The sequence below is a fragment of the Zeus faber genome (genome assembly GCF_960531495.2).
Source record: "Zeus faber genome assembly, chromosome: 3".
Taxonomy (NCBI): Eukaryota; Metazoa; Chordata; class Actinopteri; order Zeiformes; family Zeidae; genus Zeus; species Zeus faber.
In genome coordinates this window covers 36,863,693-36,891,000 of record NC_137190.1, presented here as the reverse complement: position 1 = coordinate 36,891,000, position 27,308 = coordinate 36,863,693, and the positions used below count along the sequence as shown (strand labels likewise).

The 27,308-nt window shown below is 40.6% G+C and overlaps 2 protein-coding genes across 2 annotated transcripts in view; one reads left to right on the top strand and one right to left on the bottom strand.

The window, feature by feature from the left end:
- tssc4 (tumor suppressing subtransferable candidate 4) overlaps window positions 1–27,308 on the top strand; it is a 142,154-nt gene that overhangs the window by 56,163 nt on the left and 58,683 nt on the right. The window lies entirely within an intron of this gene.
- On the bottom strand, window positions 535–11,125 carry LOC307227989 (hatching enzyme 1.2-like). The gene is made up of 10 exons (XM_079997449.1): window positions 11,039–11,125; window positions 10,150–10,180; window positions 9,706–9,771; window positions 8,527–8,679; window positions 8,325–8,442; window positions 7,665–7,843; window positions 7,486–7,567; window positions 7,094–7,218; window positions 2,074–2,131; window positions 535–1,454 (listed from the first exon to the last, which is right to left on the bottom strand). Exons 1-9 carry the CDS (start codon window positions 11,108–11,110, stop codon window positions 2,085–2,087), a joined length of 873 nt encoding a protein of 290 aa, XP_079853575.1. The 5' UTR covers window positions 11,111–11,125; the 3' UTR covers window positions 535–1,454; window positions 2,074–2,084.

Below are 27,308 nucleotides of genomic sequence, written 5' to 3'. Positions count from 1 at the left end.
TGAGCTGAGGGCTGCCCTTCAAGAAGAGTGGGGTGCCATGCCTCAGCAGACAATAAGTTGACTTGTGAACAGCATGAGATGTTGTTGTCAAGCTGTAATTGATGCTCAAGGGCACATGACAAGTTATTGAGACATTGACATTTTTTGTTGTGGTATACCCACCACTGTTGTTGGCTTTTGTTTCAATAAATTGTTTTAGATGAGGAAATCACCATTGCATGCTTCTACTTAAATGCTCTACTTTCATGATATAATATCATTCTAGCGTAAACTTTTTACATTTTCCATAAATTTCACCCAAAATCCAAATATCCCTAACTTAATGTAGTGTATATACAATATATACAATTACCTAACTTTACAAATATTTAGCTACAGCCTGGAAAAGCTACAGTAAAGCTACAAATGACAAAAAAGTAGTTAACTAAACTAGCATTACTTGAAAAAAAGTTGGTACATGTAACTACATTGACTTCATAGGGGAGAAAAAAACATCATTTTATGAACTGAAGCTCAAACTGTCAACAAACATCATTGTATTTAGCAAGAAGAATTTATTGTAGTCAAAGAAAAGGACAGAAATGAGCAAGAGTGTCAAAATTTGAACTATAACACTCAAAATAATGTCAAATGTGCATGATGTGACATGTAACATCTGCTGCTCAATCACAGAACTCTGCACTGTGCTTCATTCATCACAGGTTCAGCAGAACCTGTTGTGCTTTGCACTGAAAATGTACTCTCATCATCCATCTCATACTCCATCTCTGAAATGTCTGAGTTGGTTAGCAGGGGGGTTTGGTTAAATAGGAGCTGGCAATTTGTTGAAGCCATATTGTTGCTGCATCGGCGATGAGGCTTTAGGCATTCCATTCCCCACAGAGGTTTCCACAATGCCGGCGCCAGGTGTGGTGTTACGAATTGCATTGGCTGTAATCATCGTGCTCCATTTGTTTTTCTACTGGATAATTTTCAAGCTTCATACACAGGACATGAGAGTAACTGTATTGTCACTCACAAATCATTGTTTACACAAAGTTCTATTTCCATCGTGAATATAGATTTTTCTGAAATGTGTGTTCTAATGATCCAATTACATATTCCTTTGCATCTACATTAAACTAAGATATTCCAATGGATTTTACAATTTGTGTGTGATTATTTGCGAAGATATGGGTTTCTTTCCCCCCCACCAGTAGCCATGTTCTGTTTACACTGCCTCAGTTTGCAAAGCATTCCGGGAATTTCTTTCTACCACTCCGTTTGGAGTCTGCATCCGAATCACCCTGCATAGAGCATGCAAAGTGGAGAGGTAGGGCCAAGTGGTAGGGCCAATGGGGGAAATTGGGATTAGCACTAAAATCAAATATAGTTGAAAATTGAATTGGTGCTTAACAAAATAAATCTGCAAAATGCTTGGCGCTTGTTTGTTCTGAATTTTCGGTTTTCTTGTCCTGTTGTAAAAGAAGAAATGAACATTCTTTGTAATAAGTGGTAGCCTGTCAGCTCTCTCAGTACAGTTTAAACTAAATTAAAGTAAGAATTAAGAAACTACTACAAGAGTGTCTGTAAACCTGAATCATGAAATAATAATAATAATGATAATAATAATAATAATAATAATCCCTGCGACCCCATGAGGATAAGCGGTATAGATAATGGGTCGATGGATGGATGGATAATAATAGTAATAATAATAATGGGAGTTGTCCATATCTAAAGTTCTGTGATAGATCCACCAGTGTATTTTTAACAACACACTGTTGAGGCAGGTTGAAGGCAACCTTATGTAGCCAACATACTGTACTTTGGATTAACTAAAATGTGATAATACTGTTATTCACAATATTATTAAAAAATATACACTATATACATGACTATAATGACAATTTCCCATTTCCGAAAAGGAGACTTAACATGTTTTTCATAAATGTTTGCTCCATTGGAGGTTCAAGCTATTTTTACGCTGTTAATAGCAGCATAAAAATGACCAATCAATTTACATAATAATGTACTTGTTATTCACCTCTTTGCATTCACATGCAAAAACAATCCACAAATACTAGTCCTTACCTGTGTTGCCATTAAAATGTCGCTTCTTCATATGGGTCCACAGCAATGGCGGTGTTATCTAAGAATCAGACCAGACATACAAATCTGTGAACACTGTTTTCATCGTTGGCATTATTGTTAAAGAGCCCTTTGCCGGTTGGCATACCCAGTTAATGATGTAGCAATTCGATTTTCTTTCTTTTTCAACCTATAATTAGAGCTGGATGTATTTTTGTAATGAAACTGAATATATTTTTTTATTGTAAGAATGTACAACAATCAGTCATACCAGTTCAAAACATAAACAAAACAAAAACAAAGGTGCAATCATAATAAGAATGACTACAGTACATCAGAGAATGATACATTTAAATAAAATAAAGTAAAATAAAAAAGATAAATAAAAATTTTAAAGGATTCATTTTGGTGACAGACTTCTTCGGATAAACAATTTTTAATACATTTTATCTACTGACATGTATTTTTTATTAGTTACAAATTTAAGAGACTCAAAATAATATTCAATTTAAATTAGAAACAATTTAAAAGATGGGGTTGAATTAAGAAATTAAGCTTTATGGATATGAAATTTACCTAATAAAATGAAAAAGTTGACAATAGTGCATAAATTGTTATCTTTACATTCAAAATAAATGGCAATATATTTCCGTTCATTGATAATTGCATGTGTTGTTTTGCACAATATATAATTCTCAAAGTAATAGAATATTGGAAACCATAGAAAAGTTACACTTTCTTGTTCAGTTTTGCAGAAAGTACATTTTTCATCAACCTATAGAAATCTGGTTGGATATAGTTATGCAATATATTTTTATGTATTTTTCTGATTTTGTTTGTGGTGAAGAATCGAAAAGAAACAAGCCATGCCTTGCACCAGTTAATGTCTGTAAAATGAGATTTCCAAAAACATTTTCCATGTGGTGTTATTTTCCGAGTATTGTAGAGGCACATTCTCAAATATGTCTATTGGAGTATTTGTTTCTCATAAAATCAAGACCATTTTTAGAAAGAGTACATACAACTTTAGGAATCTCATGTTCCTTTTTATAGCTTTTCATTCATTCTAATGTACCAGTGAGTATGGATTTTATTACGAAGCTAAATTCTTTAAATTTGATATGGAATCCTTTCTCCTTAAGAAAAGCTTCATCATTAAGTTAAGTTGACCATTACAGTCAAATACTGTAAGTCCTTTAGGAAGATGATGTTTCAGTCAAAACAATTTTGTAAATAAAGTGACTTGTTCCTTTTCGTAATACATTCATTGATCCATATGATAGACTTATGTGGACAAAAGTTAAGTGAATAACACAGTTTCACGCTATAAGAGCTTGTTGATAGAATTTGGATAGTTTTACCGGTAACATTGTAATACTATAATTTACATCAATAAAAAATTAAGACCTCCTATTTCATTTAAATGTTGTGTGCAATGAAATACCATAATGAGTTTGGTGCTTCTAAACACCATTTTAAAATCCATCCTGCATTTTCACATTTCACATTTAGATTTGTTGAGTTTCAAACCTAATGCATCAGAAAACTGATCTATTAGGGATGTGGTATGTTCAATCTGATGATTATCCCTTAGAAATAGTGCTATATCATCAGCTAACTGGGTCAATCTGATTTCTATACCGAAAATAGATACAATTTTAATAACTGGACCATTTGAAACATGCTACAACCGTAATTCAACCACAATCAGAAACAAAAATGGACATCCTTGACATACTGATCTCAAAACTGGAAACCTTTTGGTTGTGTTTGGATACAGCATGACCCAATGTCATATTCTTATGAAACATTTAAACTGTCGCAACAAAGTTTTGCCCAAAGCCAAAAGTTTGGAGCGCTTTAAATAAGAAACAATGTTCTACAGTATTGAATGCCTTATCAAAGTCGAGAAAGAAAGAGTATTAGTTTCAACGTTATCAGAGTAATCAAGTCTTATATGAGAACTTATTTGATGGTTGGTCATAAAGCCTGTTCGCATTTCACCATGATCTTTCTTTAAACGCTGAGCAAATGTCAATGAGATAATCTTGTAATCTATGTTTGAAAGCGAAGAATAGGTCTCAAATCTTCTATCAATATGAACATTTCCTTTCTAGCAATACATTCTTCAAATAATTCCAATAAGGGCTGTGGTGTGGGGATGGTGTGGTTTGAGCAGCCACTCCTGGGTCTAGGTAATTGGGGCCCAGGATCAGAGTGGCTGCATACCTGTTGTTCGTTGGTTGGTCTAACGAGCAACAGGTAAAACCCTCATCCCCATACACACTCAGGAGAGGAGCCCTTATCATGATACGTGTCTATCTGCTCCGGGGCTTGTTGTATCAAGCACCCTCTCCACAATAAACTATATTTTCTCAACCCCATCGTCTGTGTCTCTGTGATGGCGGGCCCTGAAACTCCCACAGTGGCGCTTGAACAGGGACTCTGAGGATCGGGGAAGGGACAGAGAAGGCCGTCGGAAGACACCCTAGAGCCACCAGTGGGTCAATGGGTGGCCCCAGCACCAACCAGCAGCCACCGCCGGGACCATCTAGCAGCCAAGCAGCCAGGCCATCCCTCCAAGCAGCCCCTGCAAGAGCCAAGCCTGGACATGCCTGCCAACCAGCACAGAATCTCGAGGCCCCACGCTCCGGAAGGGAGTAGGGGAGTCTGCATCATCGCCCTGGGGGAGGGTCACCAAAAAAGGGGAGGGGAGAGGGTCGCCAAAAAAGGGTCGGGGAGGGCGAGGATTTGTCTGAGGTATAGGAACCCTGTTTCAGAGTCCAGTGTTTATTTTATTTAAGGTATAGGAACCCTGTGTCAGTCTGTCCTTTTTAGGTATAGTGACCCTGTGTCAGAGTCTGTATTTTAGGTATGGGAACCCTGTGTCAGAGTCCAGGCATTATTTTTCTATTTTTTGTCCTCCGCTTGCAGGGGGAGAAGGCTTCGGGGATTCTCCCTGGCCTCAGTTTGGTGTCGGGGGTATGTGGTGTGGGGATGGTGTGGTTTGAGTAGCTACATCTGTACTTTGTTTCGGTAACTGGGGCCCAGGATCAGAGTGGCTGCATACCTGTTGCTCATTGGTTGGTCTAATGAGTAACAGGTTAAACCGCCATCCCCACACACACTCAAGAGAGGAGCCTTTGTCATGGACACATGTCCATGCTCCTGGGCTTATTCCACCTAGCCCACTCTCTACAATAAACTTTGTGTCTAAAACCCTGTTGTCGGTGTCTCTGTGCTGGAGGTCCCTAAAAACGCCACTTGGGTCGTGTGTGGTAGGCGAAACTGCCACAAGGACATTCAATGATATCCCAAAAATGTACATAGAATTCAACAAAAAGCCCATCAATGCCTGGTGGCTTCCTGGTGAGTGAATTGTCTCTGAGATTTCAAGTTGTGTAATGGATTGTTTACAATTCAGCTGAAAGTGTTTTGAGATAGTGGGTGTAAAATATTTAAGTGACTCAATATATCTATCACAATCACTGACCTGAGAATTTGACTTATATATTTTCCGATAAAATGAACATATCTTAAAATGTCTAAAAGGTTGGAAATTATGGTATCGTTAATCTTAATGCCAGTAATATTATTCATTTTATGGTTTTATTTCTCTAAGGCAAAAAAGTAACTAGAATTTCTTTCCCCTAGTTCCAACCATTTTGCTCTAGACCGTATTAAGGCCCCTTTAGCCATTTCAACATACAGTATATGTTATCTATGTCCTCCTTCAGTCTTAAAATTTTATTTCTTCTTCCTCTGAAAGATTATCTTTAATCATTAATGTGTTTAATTCATCCACAATACTGATTGCTTTAGCTATTTTCTATTGTTTTTTTAGTTCTTTGCTATGTCTCATTGCTAATTCCCTAATCTTGAACTTGAAATATTTCCATTTCTGTGTGCGACTCATTTTGTTATCATCAAATATTTTTTCCGCTGTTGCTTTCACCAAATTGCAAAAAAAAATCATTTGGCAAATTATTATTTTCATTTCCTATAATAATAAATTGCTTTTCTGTTGTTTGGTACCTATTAACTGGATTGTAATTAATTTGTGGCCATAGAGTGGAGTGTAATTATGTGAGGATTTTGATACAAACTGTGGAGGGAGATAAACCATAAATCATATGTCTGATTGTGGTTGAATTACAGGTCTTTGCATGTTTTACATAATCCGTTTATTTAAGGTTTATCTATTTTCGGTAAAGAAATCAGATTCGTTAGTTAGCACTATTTTTAAGAGATAAACATCGGATTGAACATGCCTCATCCCAAACCCATCATATTTTTGTCCTTTTCGTCCGAGAAAAAAGTGCAAAAAAAGAGGCCAAAAATGTAAGACAATTAAAAAAAAAAAAACCTGATAGGTTCTCATTACAGTGGTAATTGTTTTATGCTGAATGGAAATGTGAATAATGATAATGTCAGATTTCTTAGTTGACATTTCTTAAGAAATAGTAATTAAATTTGTATTTGCATCATGCATGTGCTCCTCCATTTACAGTTTCTATTGTTGGTGATGGGGTTGGGCAAGAACGTTACTGTAGGCTTGGGCATGCTAGGGCATCTCACATCGGCTGCGTAATAAGTTGAACGCAGCCGATGTGAATTTAATAAACCAGCATATTTAGTTGTGGTCAGTAAAGTGTGGATATAGATGAGCATTCACAAGAACAAGACCACTTAGATGAATAAATAGATTCCCACCTCCTCAAGTGACAAACAAATCAATTGATCAGAAGTCATACTTTTAACATAACAATTTGAAGGGATGGCAAACCTGGAGAGCAGCCATGCAAGGCTCATCTGGAGCAGTTTAGAGGTTACATGTCTTGCATAAGGACACCACCTCAGTGTGCTAGCAAAGGAGAGAGCAGGGGATTGAACTAGCAATCTTCCAATTATGAGACAACCGCTTCTAACTCCTGAGCCACCGCCCCCAGACTATTCTGGTGTAATCTCAATGCACATGATCTCACATGACATACAGAAAGCGAGAAGGGCAGAGGGTACATACTGCAGCGATAGAGGAGGTTGACCCGGAGGATGTCAACAGGACTCATCTCAGTGGCCCTTCCGATGGAGACGTTTTCGTCAGGGACTGGCACAATGGTTGGACGCCCGTTCTTTGAGAAAGCAAACCTGTTTGCATACACAAACACGAGTGAGCTGCGGCAGAACATTATTTGTGGACCAGATTTATCAATATATTATCACCAGCGGACCACATTAAATTGTCTGGCGGGCTGTGTGCGGCCCCTGGACCTGTAGCTTGAGACCCCTGCCCTAGACGTTTAGCATATCTTCCTCGAGTCATCATTTTCAATTTAACTGCTTAATTTTATGCAGTAATTTAGTTTAGAGAATGTAGCTGCACTTCAAGCCCGAATGCATAACTTAAAATATTACCTGTCGTAATGCATGACCGAGTTATAGTCGTAGGGTGTTCCAAGGTTAATGGTGTTGATCTTCCTGAAATTGGACTCTTGTCCTAGAAAATAATTGTGGAGATGATTGATAAGACTTCCATTGTATATATTATATACTAACCAAATGAGAAGCACTGCACTACATCTTAAATGGCTCACCCTCGATGACGTTGTTCAGTAGAATTCGCACATTCTCGTCTCTGTCGGAGCGTGTCTGCTCATGGTTGAAGCCCAGGGCGTGGAGAAGTTCGTGCTGAATGACTGACTTGAATACACAGCCTCTCCGCATCAAAGACACCGGTTGGCCTCCACCCCGACGACCAACGAAGGAGAAACACCTAATGGCAGGGATACACCAAAATACTTTCAAAAGACACAATCACACATTAAGAGACTTATTTTTCTCCATCTCAGTAATGCACACAATATAGGATTATGCAAGGACGGGGAATCACTGAGATCACACATCTTGGGATTCTAGCCCATACTATTGCAGACAAGACTTAAGACTTAAGATAACATAAAACCAAATTTATATTCTAGCATGAGTCCCAGACTAGTATGGGAATGATCACAAGGGTGTCTGACCATCTCGAATCAGATGACTGCTGGTGACGGGAGCGCACTCTTAATGATTCTTAAGACAAGCGAGCTTCTTAAGAGAGCTCTTAAGATCTACAACATTTGTCTGAGATTTTAAAATCCTAGCTAGCCCAAGCCCATTGGTAATTGCTCGGCAGCGGTATTAAACAAGGAAAGAGGACTTTGTGACAGTTCTGACGAGTTAAAATACTGATAACAATATGTTTGTGTCCATACCCCGACAAAGACTGGATGTCCACAAAGTCTTGTCGTCTGTTTAAGGGGATGAAGCGGATGCAGGTGGAACTGGCAAAGGATTGCAGGCCTTTAACAATGGTGTTCCGCTCATTTGTGGCTGAACGGTGGAAATATTTCAAAAGCATGGTGTTAATGAGCAAACTATGTCAAATTCATACCATTGATGTGATGAGATACTCACAGTACACATCTGAGATGCGGTAGGGCACATAGACATTTCCATCAGAAGCCTTGGGCCACAAGCAATTTCTTCGTGTGCACGGATCAGCGTTTTGAAAGTCGGTGTCCAATGCGATGTCTCCCAAGATCACCATTGATTCATCCAGGTTCTTTCCTGCAATTTTATTTAATTTTAGAAGTACATGTCAGAAAATAATTATCTTGTTTTAGAAGTAATTTGAAATCTGAATTGGGAATTTTGAAGAAGTCGACCGCAGATTTGGATATAGGTTGGGCTAGAACTAATTGTGGTTTTCACACTTATGGCCTTACCTTTTTTCTTACGAATTATGAATTTGAATGCCCATAATGTTGTATAAGGAAATATTATTTTAGACTATGGCATCAAATTCATGGTCACATGTAAGGTCCAAAAATCGTAAATCAGTCGTAACTTTTTTTTAAATGTCATACAAACATTCAACACGCCATTATAAAACATTCAAATTTTTCATTGGTAAATGACAAATATCATGATTTTTATAGTTTTTCCAAAACTACTCATCATCATCTCAACAACTGAGAGGGAGTGGTCTCACCCGAAATAATAGTAATGCTCTGACCTTTGAGTAATAATGATTAGTGATTAATTGAGTACAAACTTGCTTACTTTTGAAATGGAAAAGGCTACTACAAGTCAAGCTCAGCTCAATAGGTGGGCATGGGTTTCTAATGTGATGATTTGAGCGGAATGACTAAGAACTAAGGGGCGGTTTTTTAAAAGAAAAATGTATATATCAAGTTTTACCTTTTGTACCATATCAGTTCTTTTTTTTTTTCAAAATGAAGAGACAGAACAAAATGTATAGGGAATAAAGTGAAGTTAGAAAATGTTGGTGTTTCCATTTTGGTTCCCTAGCTTCAGCTGACCGTTGCGCACCAGGGCAATCGTGCCATTGTACTATGTATTGCAGCTTGGCTGATTGGACAGATTTTAGATTCTTCAAGGCAAAAGGCCACTAGAAACACATGACTGTAGGCATTAAAGCAAAACTCTTTGGCATCAACAACAACCACTTTTCTCAATCCTGGGACACCAAGCGAGCAAACCTGAGACAGGATCGAGCAAAATAACAAGAACAGAACGTCTGGCCTCTTTTCCACAGAGCTTAAACAATGAAATGAAAAGCAAATAACGTACCGACATTCACGTTCGCTCTCTCGATCAGGGTTGAGACGGAGAGGTTGTCGTCCTTCACGGTGTTGTCTGTGGGGAGGGGAAAGTGTTTTGGAGTGATTTCTTTGAAGCGTATGTCCTCGTATGTTGCCACGTGTCGAGGGATACAATGAAGTTGTAATTACATAAAAAAAAAATACATTTGAACGTATAGAGGAACTTCCTGTTTTTTGTACTCTATATACCATTGGCTAAGTTCAGGCGTTACAGCAGTGGAATGGCGCAAGTCAAAAATGCAAATTCAAAACTAACTTCAAAGATATATCTGCATCCTTTGATATCGGTATTATAATGTCCTGAAAGGATTGTGAAATCATCTAATAATTGATGTACTGAATATTAGATCTCTGTACATGGGGAAACACAGCATATTTCATATAAGTGTTGATTATTAAAGGTGCTGCTTACCTGCATCTTCATATCTCCGTTTGTAGGAAACCTGCGATAAAAGAGTTTGCTTGAGATTGGTGGCTTCTTCTTTACAGTATGAAAATGGGGAAAACCTCCCCCAGAAAAAGAAAAGCCATGATTTCTCCCCTTTCCCCCTCCTTTCACTCACTCACACTCACTCACTCACTCACTCACTCACTCACTCACTCACTCACTCACTCACATACACTCACACAACTTTTGCAAGAATATACGTGCAACAACACTGGTTTTATGCTTTAAATACCGGAAGAAGCTTGTTGATACATAGAAATAATTGATATTTATACCCTACATACCCACGACAATAATTTATCCATGTGCATAGTATCGCATTTTGTATATTTGTATACCTTTAAATACATTTTGATTTTTTTTTTTTGACTATTTATATATATATTTGACAATATACATTTTATTTTAATGAAAAGTAATAATTTCATTTTCCCTTTTCTATTCTATTTTATTTAATTTTTATTTCCGAACAAATTACTTGTATAAATAAATGTACCTGGTGAATGAAACTGATTCTGTTTCTAATGTGAAATTCACATGCAATTACATGCTATAACAGGTGAATTACACCTTACTGCATGCAATTTGTTCCAAAAATGTGGTTGTGTAGTTCCAAATATGTGTTAATGTGGTTAAAGGTGAAGTGTCGCCTTTGACCACACTGATTTCACATGTTTTCACAAGTGTGAAAATTGTGAAACTATGTCAAACTATGTTTATGTTTAAAATATGTGAAACTTTTTTTGTAAGGGTTATTAAAAAACAAAATATACAGTAATAAAATATATAAATATTGAAAAAATATTACATAAAAATATTTATTTAGGAAGACACAAGCCACTCTGTAGCTCACCTTTATGATAAAGCCCTGCGCGGAGCAGAGCACTGCACCGACAAGCACAGCAACCCAGAAGACAGAAAACATGATGCAATTCGGCAGGATTCCTGCTGGTAAAACCTCAGGTGTGGAGATACTTATATACTGTTGTTGGCCTCAAAATGTGATACTGCACAAGACAGATATTGACTAACTCAACCAGTGTGCCTGACATATGTTGCTCAAAAGACATTGTGGTTTGTGTGTGTACTGAAGAAAACAGCACATACTGTATATGCGCGATTGTCCTTGTTTGTTGCTGTCATCAATAGCATTTCGCATTTGCACCCCATTGTTTATGTATGAATATATTATTTAAACCATGTGGATGTGTTTATCTACCGTTGGTTTCAGTCATTAATCGTTCATTTTGTAAATTTTTTCAGCGCTACAATTAATATTAGATTAACCTCCTTACTTCACCACTTGATTCCTGTCAAGTGGAATATATTAGAATGTGAAAAGTCAGTTGTTTCAAACTGGTGTTTGTTGGTGTGCATGCCGGCACACAAATAAAATGCTAATTATCTCCCATCTCTGGGTAAGAGTTCAACTATATATTTTAATAGGTGTGAAGGGGAGCACATCCATTAAAAGGTCAAGAACATCTTTGAAAATCTGTGCAATGATGAATGTCTCAAATTGTTCTTCAATCTTTAATTGTATGTCTTTTATGATGAATTTAGGCATATTTGGATGTCAGTCAGTGGAGAAACTTTGAATCAGACTGAAGAGACACAGCGGCCCCATGTAGACAAGGCGAGAAAGCAGTGGTTCTCAACTGATCTGGCCTCAGGACCGACATTTGTCTTTTGTTATTAAATCACAACTCAATCATTATTTAAGATTTGAACAATTCTAATCTATTTCACAAAATGCCCTTGTATGCCCTATTAAAAAACACTTTTACTGTTTTGGTGGGGAAAGGTTGGAGTGTAGCAGGTAACGATCTGATTAGAGAATAACTTTGATTTAATTTGACCTGGCAAACAACTGTCTGGTTGTTTCTGGGATTTAAAATGTTTAATCTTTGTGGCATTTTTCGGGCTAAATGTATGTGGAATACGACAATCGCATTACGCACAGAAATGGTTGATGTCCTGTTAGAACAGGGGCATTTCAGACGTCTTGTCGTTCAAGTTTGATAAATATCAGAATTAGTGAAAAACTGTCTTTAAGGCGAACATTGAGGCGATTTTATAAGCTTCAGGAGCAGCGGCTTTGTGACATCATCCCCCGAAGTTATACAAGTCCAAGGTTCAGCTCTCGGAACCCATTCCCATCCAGCCACTTGCCCCCTGTCAACTTCATATCATTGGCTACACATATACAGACAAATTGAGCTGACGCTGTGTTTAAAGGAAACTCAGAAAACTCTAACTCGTGCTGCGTTTAAAAAAATATATATATACTGTATATATCATCGGTCACAGAAGGCGTCTTAGCACTGCAGGAAGTTCGAAGTAGCCTTGGAGGAACCGTCCCTTTCTTTTGTGTCCGCACTGCATGATCCAGAAATTATTATAATTAGGGATGTAATTAGGGATGGTATCAAGCAACCACCGTTCTGAACTGTAAGCCTTTCTGTGTGATACCGTGACCACGGTTTAAATTTATGTTTCAAAACTGAAGATGTAAACTTAAATTCACCTCACATTGTGTTGCCGCTCTGTGGTAGCAGGCAGCCAAATGTTGTAATAATCCATCCAATGGGTAATTTCGCCAGGCGTCGCATTCTGTCAGAACTGCTTACACCAGTACAGTTTTTTACAACACGGTGCTTTATGTTAGTTACAAGCAAGTGTAAATACAGATGGCGGAATGTGCCGCATGGCAAAATTACTCTGTTGCAAATCTGCCTGCCACACACCACCTGGCATTTTCAGGGCCCTCTGACACAGAGACACAGACAGAGAGCCACCCTGATCCCGGGCCACACAACACCATCCCCACACCATTATGTGGTGTGGGGGTGGTGTGGTTTAAGCAGCTATACCTGTCTTGGGTCTAGGTAATTGGTGGCTGTGGCTGGTGGTGACTGTAACGAAAGGAATGTACGATACAAACTCTGAACCATATGAAGTTACAAACTGACAGGTATTATTTTATTACTCTTAACTCTTATTTTGTTTTCAAAAAATGTTGTTAAAGTATTACAAAAAGAAAATTGGATTAAACAAAGTGCAGCGTATTAAACGTCATAAAATATATATGCTTCTGAGGTCAACTGACACGAGTAAGTTCTACAAAATAAAAACCCAATAACATCACTGTCAGCTTTTGTAGACATTCCAGAGATATCAATGCATACAAACTTCATGAATTATAATTACTGGTAACAATAACCATAAGAAATTAAGTAATATAAGGAACATGTATTTATTGTGAATCCGTAGTATAAAACATAGAATAGAATGTAATATTTTCATTGTTTTTGTGTTTTTGTTGTAGCCCACTACACACAATTCAATTCATGACATATCCTCTACAATTGAAGTCAGTTAAACCACTTACCTTGGTTTATTTATTTATAGGTTTATAAAACACGTTGTTAATGTGAAGGCAGTTTTCTGTCGATATAAAAAGTGCCATAAAATAATTCTGTTACACAAAATAGATAAATAATCGTGATAAATAATTACTCATAATATTGACTAAAATAATCATGATTATCATTTTCACCATAATCATGCAGCCCTACTTCAGATTGATAACCACCGTTAGTTGCGATGTAGGAAACCCAGCCACAGCCAAACATCATCTGGTCATTGAATTACATTGTGACCTGGCCAGAACTAATGCACTTCTGTAGTCACAAAACACACTGGAACAGAGAGCCACTGCACAGTCGTCCAGTGAACTTTAACGAAGGGCCGACTACCCTGGACCCCGTGTATTGTTGCCTGCGGCTATATTTACATTTATTTCTGTTATTAATGTTCATTTTTCCTCAACCCACTTGAAATTGACTTAAATGGATTAAATACACACAGAATTTATTAGTGTCACAGCTAGTTTTGACACAGCAGATATGTTAAATCTTAGATTAAGGTAAGAGTGTTTTCAAACGTGGCTTTCCCGTCAAGCAAAAATTGAAGTGCAGCGTTGTGCACAGGGGTGGACTGGTAATCGGACATACCAGGTATTTTCCCGGTGGGCCGACGTACATTGGTGCTGATACTAGTGGCGTAACTACTGCCAGTGCAACTGGTGCAGCTGCACCAGGGCCCAGTGGCCACTCGGACCCATCCCAGCGGAGTGCCAGCCCACCCTTGATCGGCATGCCAGCGATGGACTCCGCTGTGTGTCCCCTTGCCCTGATCCTCCAAATAAAAAACTGTGTGTTTTGTAAGAACTTCTTGTGTTCATTTTAAGTTCCCCAATTGTGGGTATCGCTGCAAAACATTTGTACACATGAGCTATGGCAATCCTCTTGCTAAAGCCGTGTGTGGCAAGGCTCAATGTCAACACATTTATTGCATGAATTGATTTGGGCATTCCACCACCAAAAATGCCAAGCTGTCTTGAGAACAACATGAGAAGTCATCATTTTAAAACAATCACAAAACCAAAAAAAGAGACCGATATTGAAATGTTGACCCTGAAATGTACGTGAATGATTAGACTTCCATTAAAACTGTAGCAAATTACTAAATACCTCAAATAATTTATAATTTTTACCAATAACAATAACTTATCCTGTGCTTAGAATTTGCATTTGTGTGTTCTGTATATTTATTATTTATATATTTTACTATTTGCTTTGTATTTTCCCACTACTTTTTTCTGCATTTTTTTTTTTTTTTTACTTTAACATTTATTCTATTTATTTCATTATTTATTTATTTTTTTCTCAGACTGTCAGCTTTTCAAAACTCTCATCGTCTCAAAGTGTTAATCACTTTGCTCTGTAAATAAGGTTTCCCCATTCCTTTTCTTCCTTCCATGAATTAGGTCTCACGCACACACGCACGCCTGCACGCACGCACGCACGCACGCACACACACACGCCATACTTAAGGTTGTCCATTTCCTTCTTTAAAAGGCGCAGGCTCTTGCCCACCAACAGTGACCTTGGCCATGCTTCCATGAAATTGATCCAGGATATTCACAAACATCTTTGGGCAGCCCTACTGTCTTGCAGGAGGACGTTCCAAATTAGTCCATGAATCAAAGGCTTTGGGAGCGGTCCACAAAGGTCATGAGCAGGTCTTTAGCAATGGTGTTAATGGGTCTGTGGAGCATGATTTTAGCCAGAACCTTTCCAGCCACAATAATGAGAGAAACATATGCCCCTGCTATTGCCACAGATGGACCAGTAATGCATGAGATATGGATGAATAGTTTAAAGGTGCAGTGTATATAATTTAGTGGCAACTAGCGAAACAGACTTGTGAGAAATGGTATATAATGTTCTTAAGTATGTTTTAACTAGTATATAATCCCATGAAAATAAGAATCGTTGGTAACGCTTTATATGATTTCCATATTTTAGAGTGTAACTTCCCATTACTTACTGTGTAATTTCCCGAAACTTACAGTGTAACTTACAGTGGGAATTTAGAGTGTAACTTCCCGACACGTACCGTGTACATGTAACTTCCTGGAACTTATGGTGTAACTTCCTCGTATGAATCATATACAGTAAGTGCAATAAAAAACAAATGCTTTCAGAGTCAGTTCCACAGTTTTAGTGAATTGAATAATTTACATTTTAATAAAATAATACTTTGTCAATTAAAATAAATATAATTAAGAACATATGTTTAAGGGACCTGTCTAATATTTCCATCGCGGAACCAATATTCTTGTGTTTCAGTGGGGGCATGTCAATATTGTTGGTTGCACTGTTTGGAAAGAAGCAGAGGAGAGGATAATGCCTTAAGTTATGTATATATAGTCTATATATTCTATATATAGTCTAATCGTATACACAGTATATATAGTATATATAGTATATATAGTGTGTATAGTGTATATATAGTGTATATAGTGTAATTTCAAGGGGGCGTGATGATTGCGAACTGAGAACGGTGATGAGTTAAGATGTATAGTGTATGCCTAACGGGAGCAGCCGAAGTGTATATAGTATATATAGTATATATAGTGTATATTGTATATATAGGGTGAAGCCATTCTACTATTCAAACTAGAAAACAAAATAAATCATGAGAGATTCCAAGGATATATAATGCGATGCAGAAAAAGCAATGTTATCACTGTGACAACAAAATTCATTGTGTGAACATAATGACTGACAGATCCTATAAGTAAGGATAAACATAATTAGACAAACATCTTCACATCTAAACATCTCAACGTCTCGGTCATCATCATAAGGTGGTTTCCAATCATCAATCATCACCAATCAGCAGTATGAAGACAAACTGTCCCGCCATCATATTAGTAATCATCTTGCGAAGGATAGGTATTACACACGCTAGACAGCAGCATAGCATCAAATGCATTATTACTACAGGTATCAATATTTTTATGAGCTTCGAAATCCATGGCCCCAGCACATCTCGTAGCCAAGAAAATGGGTCCCAAGTGCCAGCTTGGTCTTTCACTGAATCATCACATAACTCTTTCATAGCTTGTTTGACTAAAAACAAATTCCCTGATTCTACATCATTGGCATATCTAACATAATTGGTATGCAAATACCAGCCCAGTTACTGGGCAGACCTGCATATGCTATGTGTTCACATAGCCAATAGATGTCTGGAATTTTTGCTTAACCCATTGTATAAATTATCTGAGTTTGGTAACATGCAGTCATTATTCCGACTGGAACCCCAGAGTAACAGTTACTTATTTTCGCCATACTCTTCTTGAAATTAACATTTTGTTGGAATGAATGTCCAGTGGAGTCAACATTGAACCATGCGCGTGACAGAACTATGTTAGTAACAGAACGTTAATTTCTCACTTGGGGCTCTTCTTCTGGATGTGGTGAGAGTGAGAGCGGGATGGGGGAGGGCCTGTCATTTAAGTTCAAGATTCAAGATTCAAGATTCCAGAGGTTTATTCGTCACATACATATACATACTTTCATACATATATGCAGTGAAATGTAATGCAACGCACCCGGTGATAACACACAATATGTCCTCGGGAAAAATTTCTTTAAAAAAATACTAAAATGTGCAAAAGTCGACCCGAGCGCCGGCGCAGGCGACAGCAAGGGGTAGCACCACTATCACCACTGTCTCACTATGGCACTGTGGTCAAGCGTTGGGTGATCAGCAGGGCGATGGCGATGGTAATGACGAAGATGATCACACAGATGTGGCCAATCTTTTCCTCCATTAGGATCGTGATCTCAGTTCACCTCCGATGATTCTCCGTTGTTGTTTTTAACAGTCCTCTAGAAGGTTGGTGACTTTCTTACAATGAGATGCCCACGTTGGTCATTCTGCCACCTTAACTGCTGCTGCATTGTTGAGGAGAATCTGGAGCAGTTCCAGGGATCTGAGTTCCAGTTTTTTCTCCGCAAGTCACAAATAACCACCCAGTCACCTGGTTGTGTAGTATAATTTTAAGCTTATTTTTAAGGGAATCAGTGGATAAGTAAACATGTCTTTGCACTAGGTATGCCAACATTAGAAGCAGATGTGCAAGACTGCCAGAAGTCCCCCCCCCCATCAATCACCGATAGAAAAGGAATGATACCTCAACCCTTATCATATAAATTTGCATGAAAACAAGATATAATGCATGTCTCGACAGAGAGGCCTCTTAGAAGCCGGAGGGGTGTGGGGTCACTCTGAGTGACCTGGAGCCTCTCTCAGAGGTAGACTCGGCTTCTAAAAATATATATTTTGAACGTAGAAGTAACGGTCTCCATCTGGTGGGTTGTAAGCTCAGAATAATAGGAGTGAAAAATATAAGGGAAAAACAATATGGAGACAAGGATATAGCATTCTGCAAACCAATGTTTCTTTAGTAAACTCTGCAGACCTTGCTTGGACTGGTAATTTTTAAATAAAAGGCTTATCTGTGAATTCAACTTTCCTCAAATGCTGGCTGTTTGTGAAAGAACCACAGTTGGGGTTTTCTCCATGACATTTGGTGCTGCGAGCAGGGTTGAGAAACAGAGTCTGAAGTGCTGCCGAGCCCGGGGCACGGGCCTCACAAACAGAAGGCGGCCGCCTCAACTCAAAAGGTAAGCGACGTTCTTATTGATTAGTTAGGAGCTTTGTGTTGATTTTTGCTCAATGACTCTGAGGCCAGGCAGTAAGGAGGACTCTCCAAATAAAAAACAAAAGTATACATTAAGCAGCAGAACTTACTGATTAACAGCAATTGGGGAAAAAAACTATCTTATCTTATGTAACTAACTATCTTTGAAATAAGACCCTTAAAAGTAACTGTTTATGATACATTGTCTAAATGCTGGGGATTCTGACCGAGGTGGTGTGTGTGTTGCACAGCCTGTCTGCAGGCTGGAAATGTAATCAGTGTGTGTATTAAGCATAATTCCCCAGGGAATACTGCCACCAAACATCTGTAAGAAATTAGGGAGTAGAGTGTGTGACGAGTGGGGCTGGAGGAGAATTCCCTGGGGAGCTTGGTCAGGAACAAGAGGTTAGAACCAGAGGTCAGAAGCAGAAAGAAATTTGAAAGTAAAAGCAATAAAGAATTAACTTTGAGGAAGAGTAAAAATACATAAGGGTCTATTAGGAGGAATATTTGCAGAGTAGTAAGGATAACATCCAGGTATGACATTGTGTTGATCAATAATTATTAGTTAAAGGCTCTCGAATAACTCTCGAAGTGTACTTGATCTGATAAATTCCTGTGAAGAAGCTCGGGTGCTCGCTGTTTTGGATTAGGCTGGTTCTCAGCTGTGATACTTTAGGTGATTTCCAATTCTGAGGTCATCAAGTCCGGATCTAATCTCATTTTGAGTTCTACCCGCCTATTACCAGGTGTCACCGTGACAATCTAGACCAGGGCTCCAACGTGGGCTTGTAAATCCTCATTTTTGAGTTCTTTCCCTTGAGTTAGGCATCTGGAGTCACTCAGCACTGTGGGCAACTTTTTCTGGAGTGTCAGAGCCTCACAGGGGGAGCTATAAGAGGACAATCAAAGTTTAAACACAATCAATAATAGGAAATCAAGGACAATTAAGTAGATAAAGCAAAACCAGGCATAATAAAAGAAAAGAGGTCATGTGCAAATTTGAAAACAGCAAAGATGACAATGGCACCAGTACAAATTCGGGGGAAACGGTTCCCACTGTTAAGTGTGGTCCAGATAATGAACCCAAATGCAGGACACACGGTTTTGCGAGTATGTACAGGGGTTTATTGCGAAGACACAGGGATTCAGGAACAGGCAACAGAAGGGGGACAGGCAGGGATTCGTGGCGGAGAATAAGGAACCAAGAGTTTAGGGCAACACCCAGGGAAACATGCAGGGCCGTGGAACAGCCCTCCCCCAAAAAAAAAATAAATAAATAAAATATATATATATATATATATATATATATATATATATATATATATATATAATTATTAATTTTTTTTTTTTTTTTTTTTTTTAATTAAAAAAAAAAAGACATGCAGCAACACATGTAGCAACGTATATGATCCAACCCAGACAGAGTAAATGACACCGGTTAAATACCAAAGGAGTGACAAGGAAAGTGGAGACAGGTGGTGAGATTACCAACTAGGGACTGGTGTGCAGTGAGAGGGGTGTGACATGAACCCAGACACAGACAGAGGGAGCCAAAGAGGGACAGAGGAACCTCGAGGTAGACAGGCGGAGCTGGAGAGGGCTAGAGGGATACAGAGACAGACCCAGAGCAGACAGAGGGAGCCAGAGAGGTACAAAGGAAGCCAGAGACAGACAGACAGACAGGATCAAGGCAGAGCAAGGGTCATGACACCCACTAAGTAAGGAGGAAATATAACGAACATCCCAAAAATGGGCAAAACGTACCAAAAACCTAATGACTATATGGCCGAAGGAGGGAACATTTGACACGGCATTGTGTGAGGAAATCAAAACTTTAATAAAAAACTAAATTGGGAGACAGAAAAGAAAAATTGATTAAGAAGAGAGAAAGAGAGCAAGAGATTCTAAAAATGTTCATAGAGGAAGGAGATGGGTGGAGAAAAAGCATGAAGAAAGTCAACGAGATGTTAGTGGAAAGAGAGGACAGAACGGGAGAGGAAAGCCAAGAGAAGGTGTCAGAGAAGGTATGTTCACCGATATACCCACCAGCATATGAATTCAGACAGTTCCCACTGGTTAAAGGAGTGGTGGATATTGAAGGGGACATAGAAATGACTGAAGACCATACAGGACAGAGCCACATGAAACAGGAAGGCAGGCCAGAAGCGGGTCTGGTGGTAGATTGCTAGAAAGCCATAAAGCGGCAGGACAGGCCGGAAAGCAGAGACATGAGGGAATCATTAAATATACAGAACAGGCTTTGAGCTGCATGAAGAACGGAGCAGACAGGATTCGGTTTCAGAGATAGGGAGAGGAGAAGATTGGCCCCTAGTGAAACTACCCTGAAACTACACTGGAACTACCCTACCCTCCCTGCAGGACTTAGACACCAGGAGGTGTAGTAGCAGAGCCCCAAGGATCATGAAGGATCCTCATCACCCCAACAACGGACTGTTCCAGCTGCTGCGTTCAGGCAAGTGCCTCCCCAGTCACACAGCGAGGACAGAGAGACTAAGATGGAGTTTCTTCCCGCAAGCCATAAGGACTGCCAATGCTGAACTCACCAGGGGTCCTAACAAAAAGCACTGAGACGCTCACACAGGCCCCACTGCCTTGCTGTACAGGATGTAGCATACTGTACTGTATACTGTATTACTGTTCTGGTTTACTGCATACTGCACTGTATTGCTGTTATGTTCAGTGTTGCTGTATTGCTGTGTCGTACTGTTGTATACTGTACTGAATATCTCCATATCACCATAAACCTCTTGAATTGAATTGAATTGAATTGAATAATACCCAATACTGGTTAAGGGAAAATAATTGCAGTATATTCCATGAGGAACACAAGATATGGAAGGCCTCGTATCAAAATTGCCAAACATAAATGGGGGAGCCAGTAAGTGGATTAGGATCTTCAAGGAGTGTACAGAGAAGATGATTGTGATGTAAAAGCTCTTTTGGCCAGATTTCTGAGGACGACCATGATGGAAACCTTACTGGCAAATGATCGTCTAGACTGGATGAACAGAGTAGTGGAGAATGATGGCGTCGGTTTTGATCTCTACACACACGCCAAATGGGGTGCACTGAGGAATGAATTCTCAACTTGAATACATCCGGGGCGCTACAGGGGCAGGTGCTGGGGGACACAGAGAAAGCTGCCTCCTACATACAGGAGAAGGTCAAAAGGTGGCTGGAAACCGAGAGAGATCCGGAGACATACATTAATATCTGCCATATTCAGGAGATCTATGATTGACGTGTTGACCAGGACCAGTCAGGAACAAACTGGATGACGTGGTAGGATTAATCGCATCCAAAATCCATAAAGAGTATTGCGACTATTTCATCCGGTGGATAAATTTCACCTAAATGAACAAAAAACAGCAGTGCAAGGCAAGGAAATAAAAAGAAAACGGTGTCAGCTCCAGCTGGTGCAAATAAAAAAAAAAGAGAAAGACAAAAAGAAAATGCAAGGCATGGCAACTGCAGCTGGACCAGGCACCATGATACCACTCACTCAGTCCGGTCCGCCCCCAGTGCAACAACCTCAGAGCCAAAGGTGGCCCACCAATCCCCTAGTTACTGTATATACACAAAGTACGGGCAAAGCCCCAAACCAGTGGAATAAATCAAAAACAGGTCGAAATCGACCCAGATACCAGAAACAATACCAGAATCAGAACAGAACAGGACTTCGGAGCAGGGACAGTATAAAGTTTTTAACTAGAGAAGTAATACCTCGAGTTAATATTCAAACAGAGATCAGCTCAGATAACGGATCATCATTTATACAGAAGCCAGCTGTAGTGCTGGCACTTCTCATACCACTGGACCGGATCTGGAGCACCCTTTTGAGTTAAGTCAGGGGACAAACCTCCAATAGTAGCCGGCCAGCCCCAAGAACTGCTTCACCTCCTTCTTGGTCTTCGGTTTCTGCATGTTTGCGACCGCAGTGGTTTTATCCAGCTGGGGAAGGACCAGGCCTTCACCCAAGTGGTACCCCAGATACTGTATCTCCCGCCATCCCACAGCACACTTCTTTGGGATGGCGGAGAGCCGACCCTGCCTCAAGGACGCAAGCACAGCGCCCACATGCTGCATATGCCGCCCTCAGGTGTTGCTGTGAATGATAACGTCATCTAGGTAGGCTGCGGCGCATTCTACATGCGGACGCAGGACACAGTCCATGCGTCTCTGAAAGGTGGCTGGGGCATCGAACAACCCGAACGGAAGTGTGCAAAAGCCAAACGTGGAGAACGTAGATTTTTCCTTGGACTCCTGGGACAACCCGCCGCAAACAACAGGGGATCCAACCACTTGTCCCAGTTACGGCTTTCGTCATGAACAAACTTTTTTTTTTTTCAGCGTTTTATTAAAGCGCACTACCAGACTGTCGGTCTGGGGATGGTAAATGCTGGTCCAAATTGAGCGGATGCCCAGTAACTGGAGAGCGTAGCTGGAGGGTTGACTAACTGGCACTCAGGACATGCAGGGCACCATTTATGCACATCTGCCCAAATGCCTAGCCAATAAAAGTGGGCTAGGCTAATATTTTGATCCGTTGTCGTGCTTTCTCGTGACCGAGGTGACCGGCCATCGGGTTATGGTGAGCCCCCTGGAAAAGCATTTCCCGGAGGCTCTTCGGCACCAACAACTGGCTTATCTTCTCTTCTGTTGTGTCATGACTCACTCGATATATATATATATAACCTAATCACCGAAATATACGGGTGAGTGAGCACGGCATCTGGGCGCATCAATACGCTATCGATTTTAACTACCCCCTCAAAGGCCCAACCTACGGTGTCGTCTAGTGACTGCGCCAGCGGAAAATCGCCGACAGGGAACTTTAAAGGGACCAGCGGTGTTATAAGAATTTTATATGTATATATATATTGCTGTGCCTTTCACGTGAACACTTGTACAACGTATGTGTACTCTGCTTATCCTTCCCAAGGCTAAGTAGAGTTCATGTCGTAAAAGGACATAAACTAGTCACTTTCTGTGCCGTAAAGAGGAGGAAGGGAACCTCAACAGATAGTCGGTCACAACGAAACTGCCCCATCAATGATCTATGCATGTCTACCCCCTTGAGGAATGACATCTGCTGACCTTCATCCAACCTCAGTTTCGCCACTCCAGGAAGACTGTATAAAAAGCCTAGCTCTCCAGTGAGAACTGAGCACTTCATCTGTCACATTCTGTCGTGTTGTTACACTGAAACTGCTCCTCTTGTACAAGATTAAATACTTTATTAACCTCAAGTATTTGTCTCAGATTTCCTCTGTCCGTCCATGAACAGTTTATAGCTATAGAAAGTTTATAGCTGTTTAACTTTTACAGGGGGAGATTCTTGGGATCCTGACGCCCCTGCACCCATCGCGCCCGCCAAATGACGCCTCCATGTCACCGTGAGCTACGCAACACTCACATTTCCCTACCGACTGTGAATGCACTCCCCAAGCCTCTCTCATCAACGCGTCAAACCCTGGCCAATCTGTGCCCAAAATCAGGGAGTGGGACAGCCTGTACCCTATGCAGCCTGTACCCTATGCTTTTTTCCCCTTGTAACAAATTTTGAGCTGGACCACAGGATACGTGGGAATGTCCCCATGCACACAACAAACATCCACCAAAGCCCCGGGTCAAACCAGGCATTGCTGGACCATCATCTGCGATCATCCCGAGTCCAGCAAAGCCTGATGTCTACCCCCTTGTAGCCTTACTGGTACTTGGTTAGCCCCTTCCCGACCTGGGGAGGGGTCCGGTGGGCCAATGACCCAGACCACCTGGCTGAGTTCCATCCGGGGGCAGTCCCGGTGGTCGTGGCCGGGCCGCCCGCAGTGCCCGCACCCCTGCCCAGACGTCCGCCCAGCCCCCTGATTTCCTGCGGCAGCACGGCCTCCTGCCAAGAAAGCTGGCCCATGGGAGCGACGGAACTCTGGTCGTTCTCTTCTGGGGCGCCAGGACAAGCTGGGGACCCAGCCCGTCCTGGCGCCCCAGCCAATCCCACGTGGGTCCTGGGGTCGGACGCAGAGCACCCCCGACATTCTCCTCCGGGGCACCACGATGGGCTGTGGACCCGGCAAATCCCGGGTGGGTCCTGGGGTCGGACGAGGGTCGAGTCCTCTGGCCGGCTCCTGGTCGGCGGCGACGGACCAGCGGCCAGTCACGGCGTGCTCCTGGGAGCTCACGCTGGCTGGAGGCCGCCAGCAGATCGACTCCGGGACGCCTTTCACTTGGTGCCCTGCCCCTCCCGGGTCCCTCCCACTTGTGGGAGTCTCTGCCCACAGGTAAGTATTTAGGAAGGGAGACGGAGTCCTTTTGCCGTGGTGCCCCAACATGGCGAGAATTTTTATTAATCGTTGAACAAAACGGCTCGCTGGCCACACGTATAAATAATAATTAATAATAATAATGATGATAATGCTGAGGATGGTTTTGGGCACAGGAAGAATGGCGTTCCGCCCCCTGGCTCTTGGTTGGCTGACCAGCCCATGCGCCACTCCCCTCTGCAAGACAGACAAACATTAAGAAATCTCCCTGCCTCGAGTCGGAGCAATCAGCACCACCCGGGCGCTGATTAGGCTGATTCAAGGCAGCTTGGCGGCCGCAGAAAAGGGAACCGTGCTGTCATCCACAGCTGGTGTTTGACCACGCCCCTTGGTCTTCCACAAAGATATAACGTATTTAGACATAATGTGAATTGCACTGCTGCCTCACAGCAAGAAGGTCCTGGGTTCGATTCCCGCCTGGGGCGCTGTTGGCACCGTGCTCCGGCAGGTTATCTTCCAAAACAGGAGCCTTTCTGTGTGGAGTTTGCATGTTCTCCCCGTGTTCACATGGGGTTTCCTCCACCTCACGTCAGTAAGGACCCCCACCAAAAACATGCACCCATCATCGTCTGACCAGCGATGGACACTTATCACCTGGTCCCCGGGCGCGTCCACGTACGCTGCCCACTGCTCCTGGCTGTGCCCCCGGAGGAAGGACAAGCCAGGATGGGTCAAAAGCAGAGGAGCCATTTCACCGCCCACCATCAAGCGTGTGTGTGCAAGCATGTGTTGTGGAGTGTCGTGTGACGATTAAAGACTGTTTCTTCTGTTTCTTCTGTTTCAATATCAAAAAGAGTGAAGTCTTGACGGAGAGGCCTCTTAGAAGCCAGAGTGGTATGGGTTCACTTTGAGTGACCTGGAGCCTCTCCCAGAGGTAGACTAGGCTTCTTAAAAAATATTTTGAACCTAGAAGTATTGGTTTCCATTTGGTGGGTCATGAGTTCAGAAAAATAGGAGTGAAAAATATGAGGGAAAAACAATATGGAGAGAAGGAGGAGTCAATACTTTCAAAAGCATATAGGACTCTGCAAGCCAAAGTTTCTTTAGTGAACTTTGCAGACCTCCCTTAGACTGGTTATTTTTTAATAAAAGTCTCATCTGTGAATTCAACTTTCAGCAGCAAACGGCAGAAAACACTGGCGGAGGCTCCACATGACTTCAACAATAAGTTAAGCAACTAGAGAGGGTATGAAAAAATGTGATTGACATACCAAAACATTTAAAAGTTTAGTGTTCAATACAACATTCGTAATTTGTTTATATCATTTTTACTTATACCCTTAATGGTACAATTAACAACCTGCAAACAATAAGCTTTAGATCTCAGCAGTCATCAAGCTAATAGAAGACTGACTGGCATTGATCAATAACATTTCATCAACTATCCGTTATCTCATGGTCAATTTGTGTTACCTAACTTCTAATAAATCACATGAATTATGTGTTAAACTTTGAAACTGCTAGTCTTACTTTTTCATCATTCTGCAGTCTGTTTATAGAAATTTATAAGTTATTTGCCATTTCCAATAATGTTAACACCTTTACTTTAAAATAATTGGCAATAACATAGCCAGCATTCAAATCTAAAACCTATAAGGGCCATCATTAACATAGTAAACACAATCAACGAAGCAATCACTTTTTTCTAAATTCTGTCCCTAATCCTGTTTCTGCTTAATATTTGAATTTACCAACTATTCAAACCATTTCATAAAAATTTGGAAACATTGTTTTATTTAAATTTGCCAATACTCTTGCTACAATGTACCTTAATTCCACAAGATTTAATACTCTCTGTACTATGAGGATAGAATGAGAAAGCAGCTGCAAACACATACAAAAGCAGCGCCTTGGTGATCACTCAGGTGTCATTTCCAGCAGGACTTCAGGCAATCAATCATCCCACAGCTCCCAGTTGGACCAGAAAAACATTCTGATTGGAATCATTCATTTTGATGTTTTGTCTGATGCAGTGACATCACCGAATGCGGGTCCAGAGAAGCATAGTAAGGGTTAGGGTTAGGGTAGGTTTGGTTAGGGTCCTCAACTGTGCACAACATATTTCTCAACTGTGCATCTGTGGTACTTGGAGGCCAAGCGCTTCATGTTTAATGGTGGAGGGGAGGAGGAGCAGAAGTTTACGCTTGCATTTCATTTCACACAACAGAGCTTTGTTCATTGTTCAGAAAATGTCCCAAGTTATTCAGCCTGATGTTAGCCAAACTGGAACTCCATATACAAAAACTTTGCAGACCTTCTCCTGCAGGAGTAGTGTCTCTCAGCAGGATATCAGGTAGATAGGAATGTCCTTGGGGTCATGGTGAAGTCCTGGGGTGCTCAATGCGTTTGTTACAGACATTGTCAGAATAATGAGAGGAGAGGTCTACCACAGTAACAGGCAGTGTCATAAAGATAATCACTCCAGGGTACTCTGACAACAATGTCTCAAAGTGATAATGCATTAATTATTAACTCAACTTCTGAACATTGCTCCAACAACTAGGTAAATTTAGGAGAATGCCACATTTAAATAATACCTAAACTAAATGATTCTGATTCTATAGGGCGCTCTATAATATCTGACAGTAATTTAATGATGGAACTCAATATGATGTATCTAAATTTAATCAAGGTCTTTCCATGTATGTCTGCATGCATTCCATCTGACAATAATTCCAATTTAGCCTTATAAAAAAATGGTATTTGCAAATCAGTTA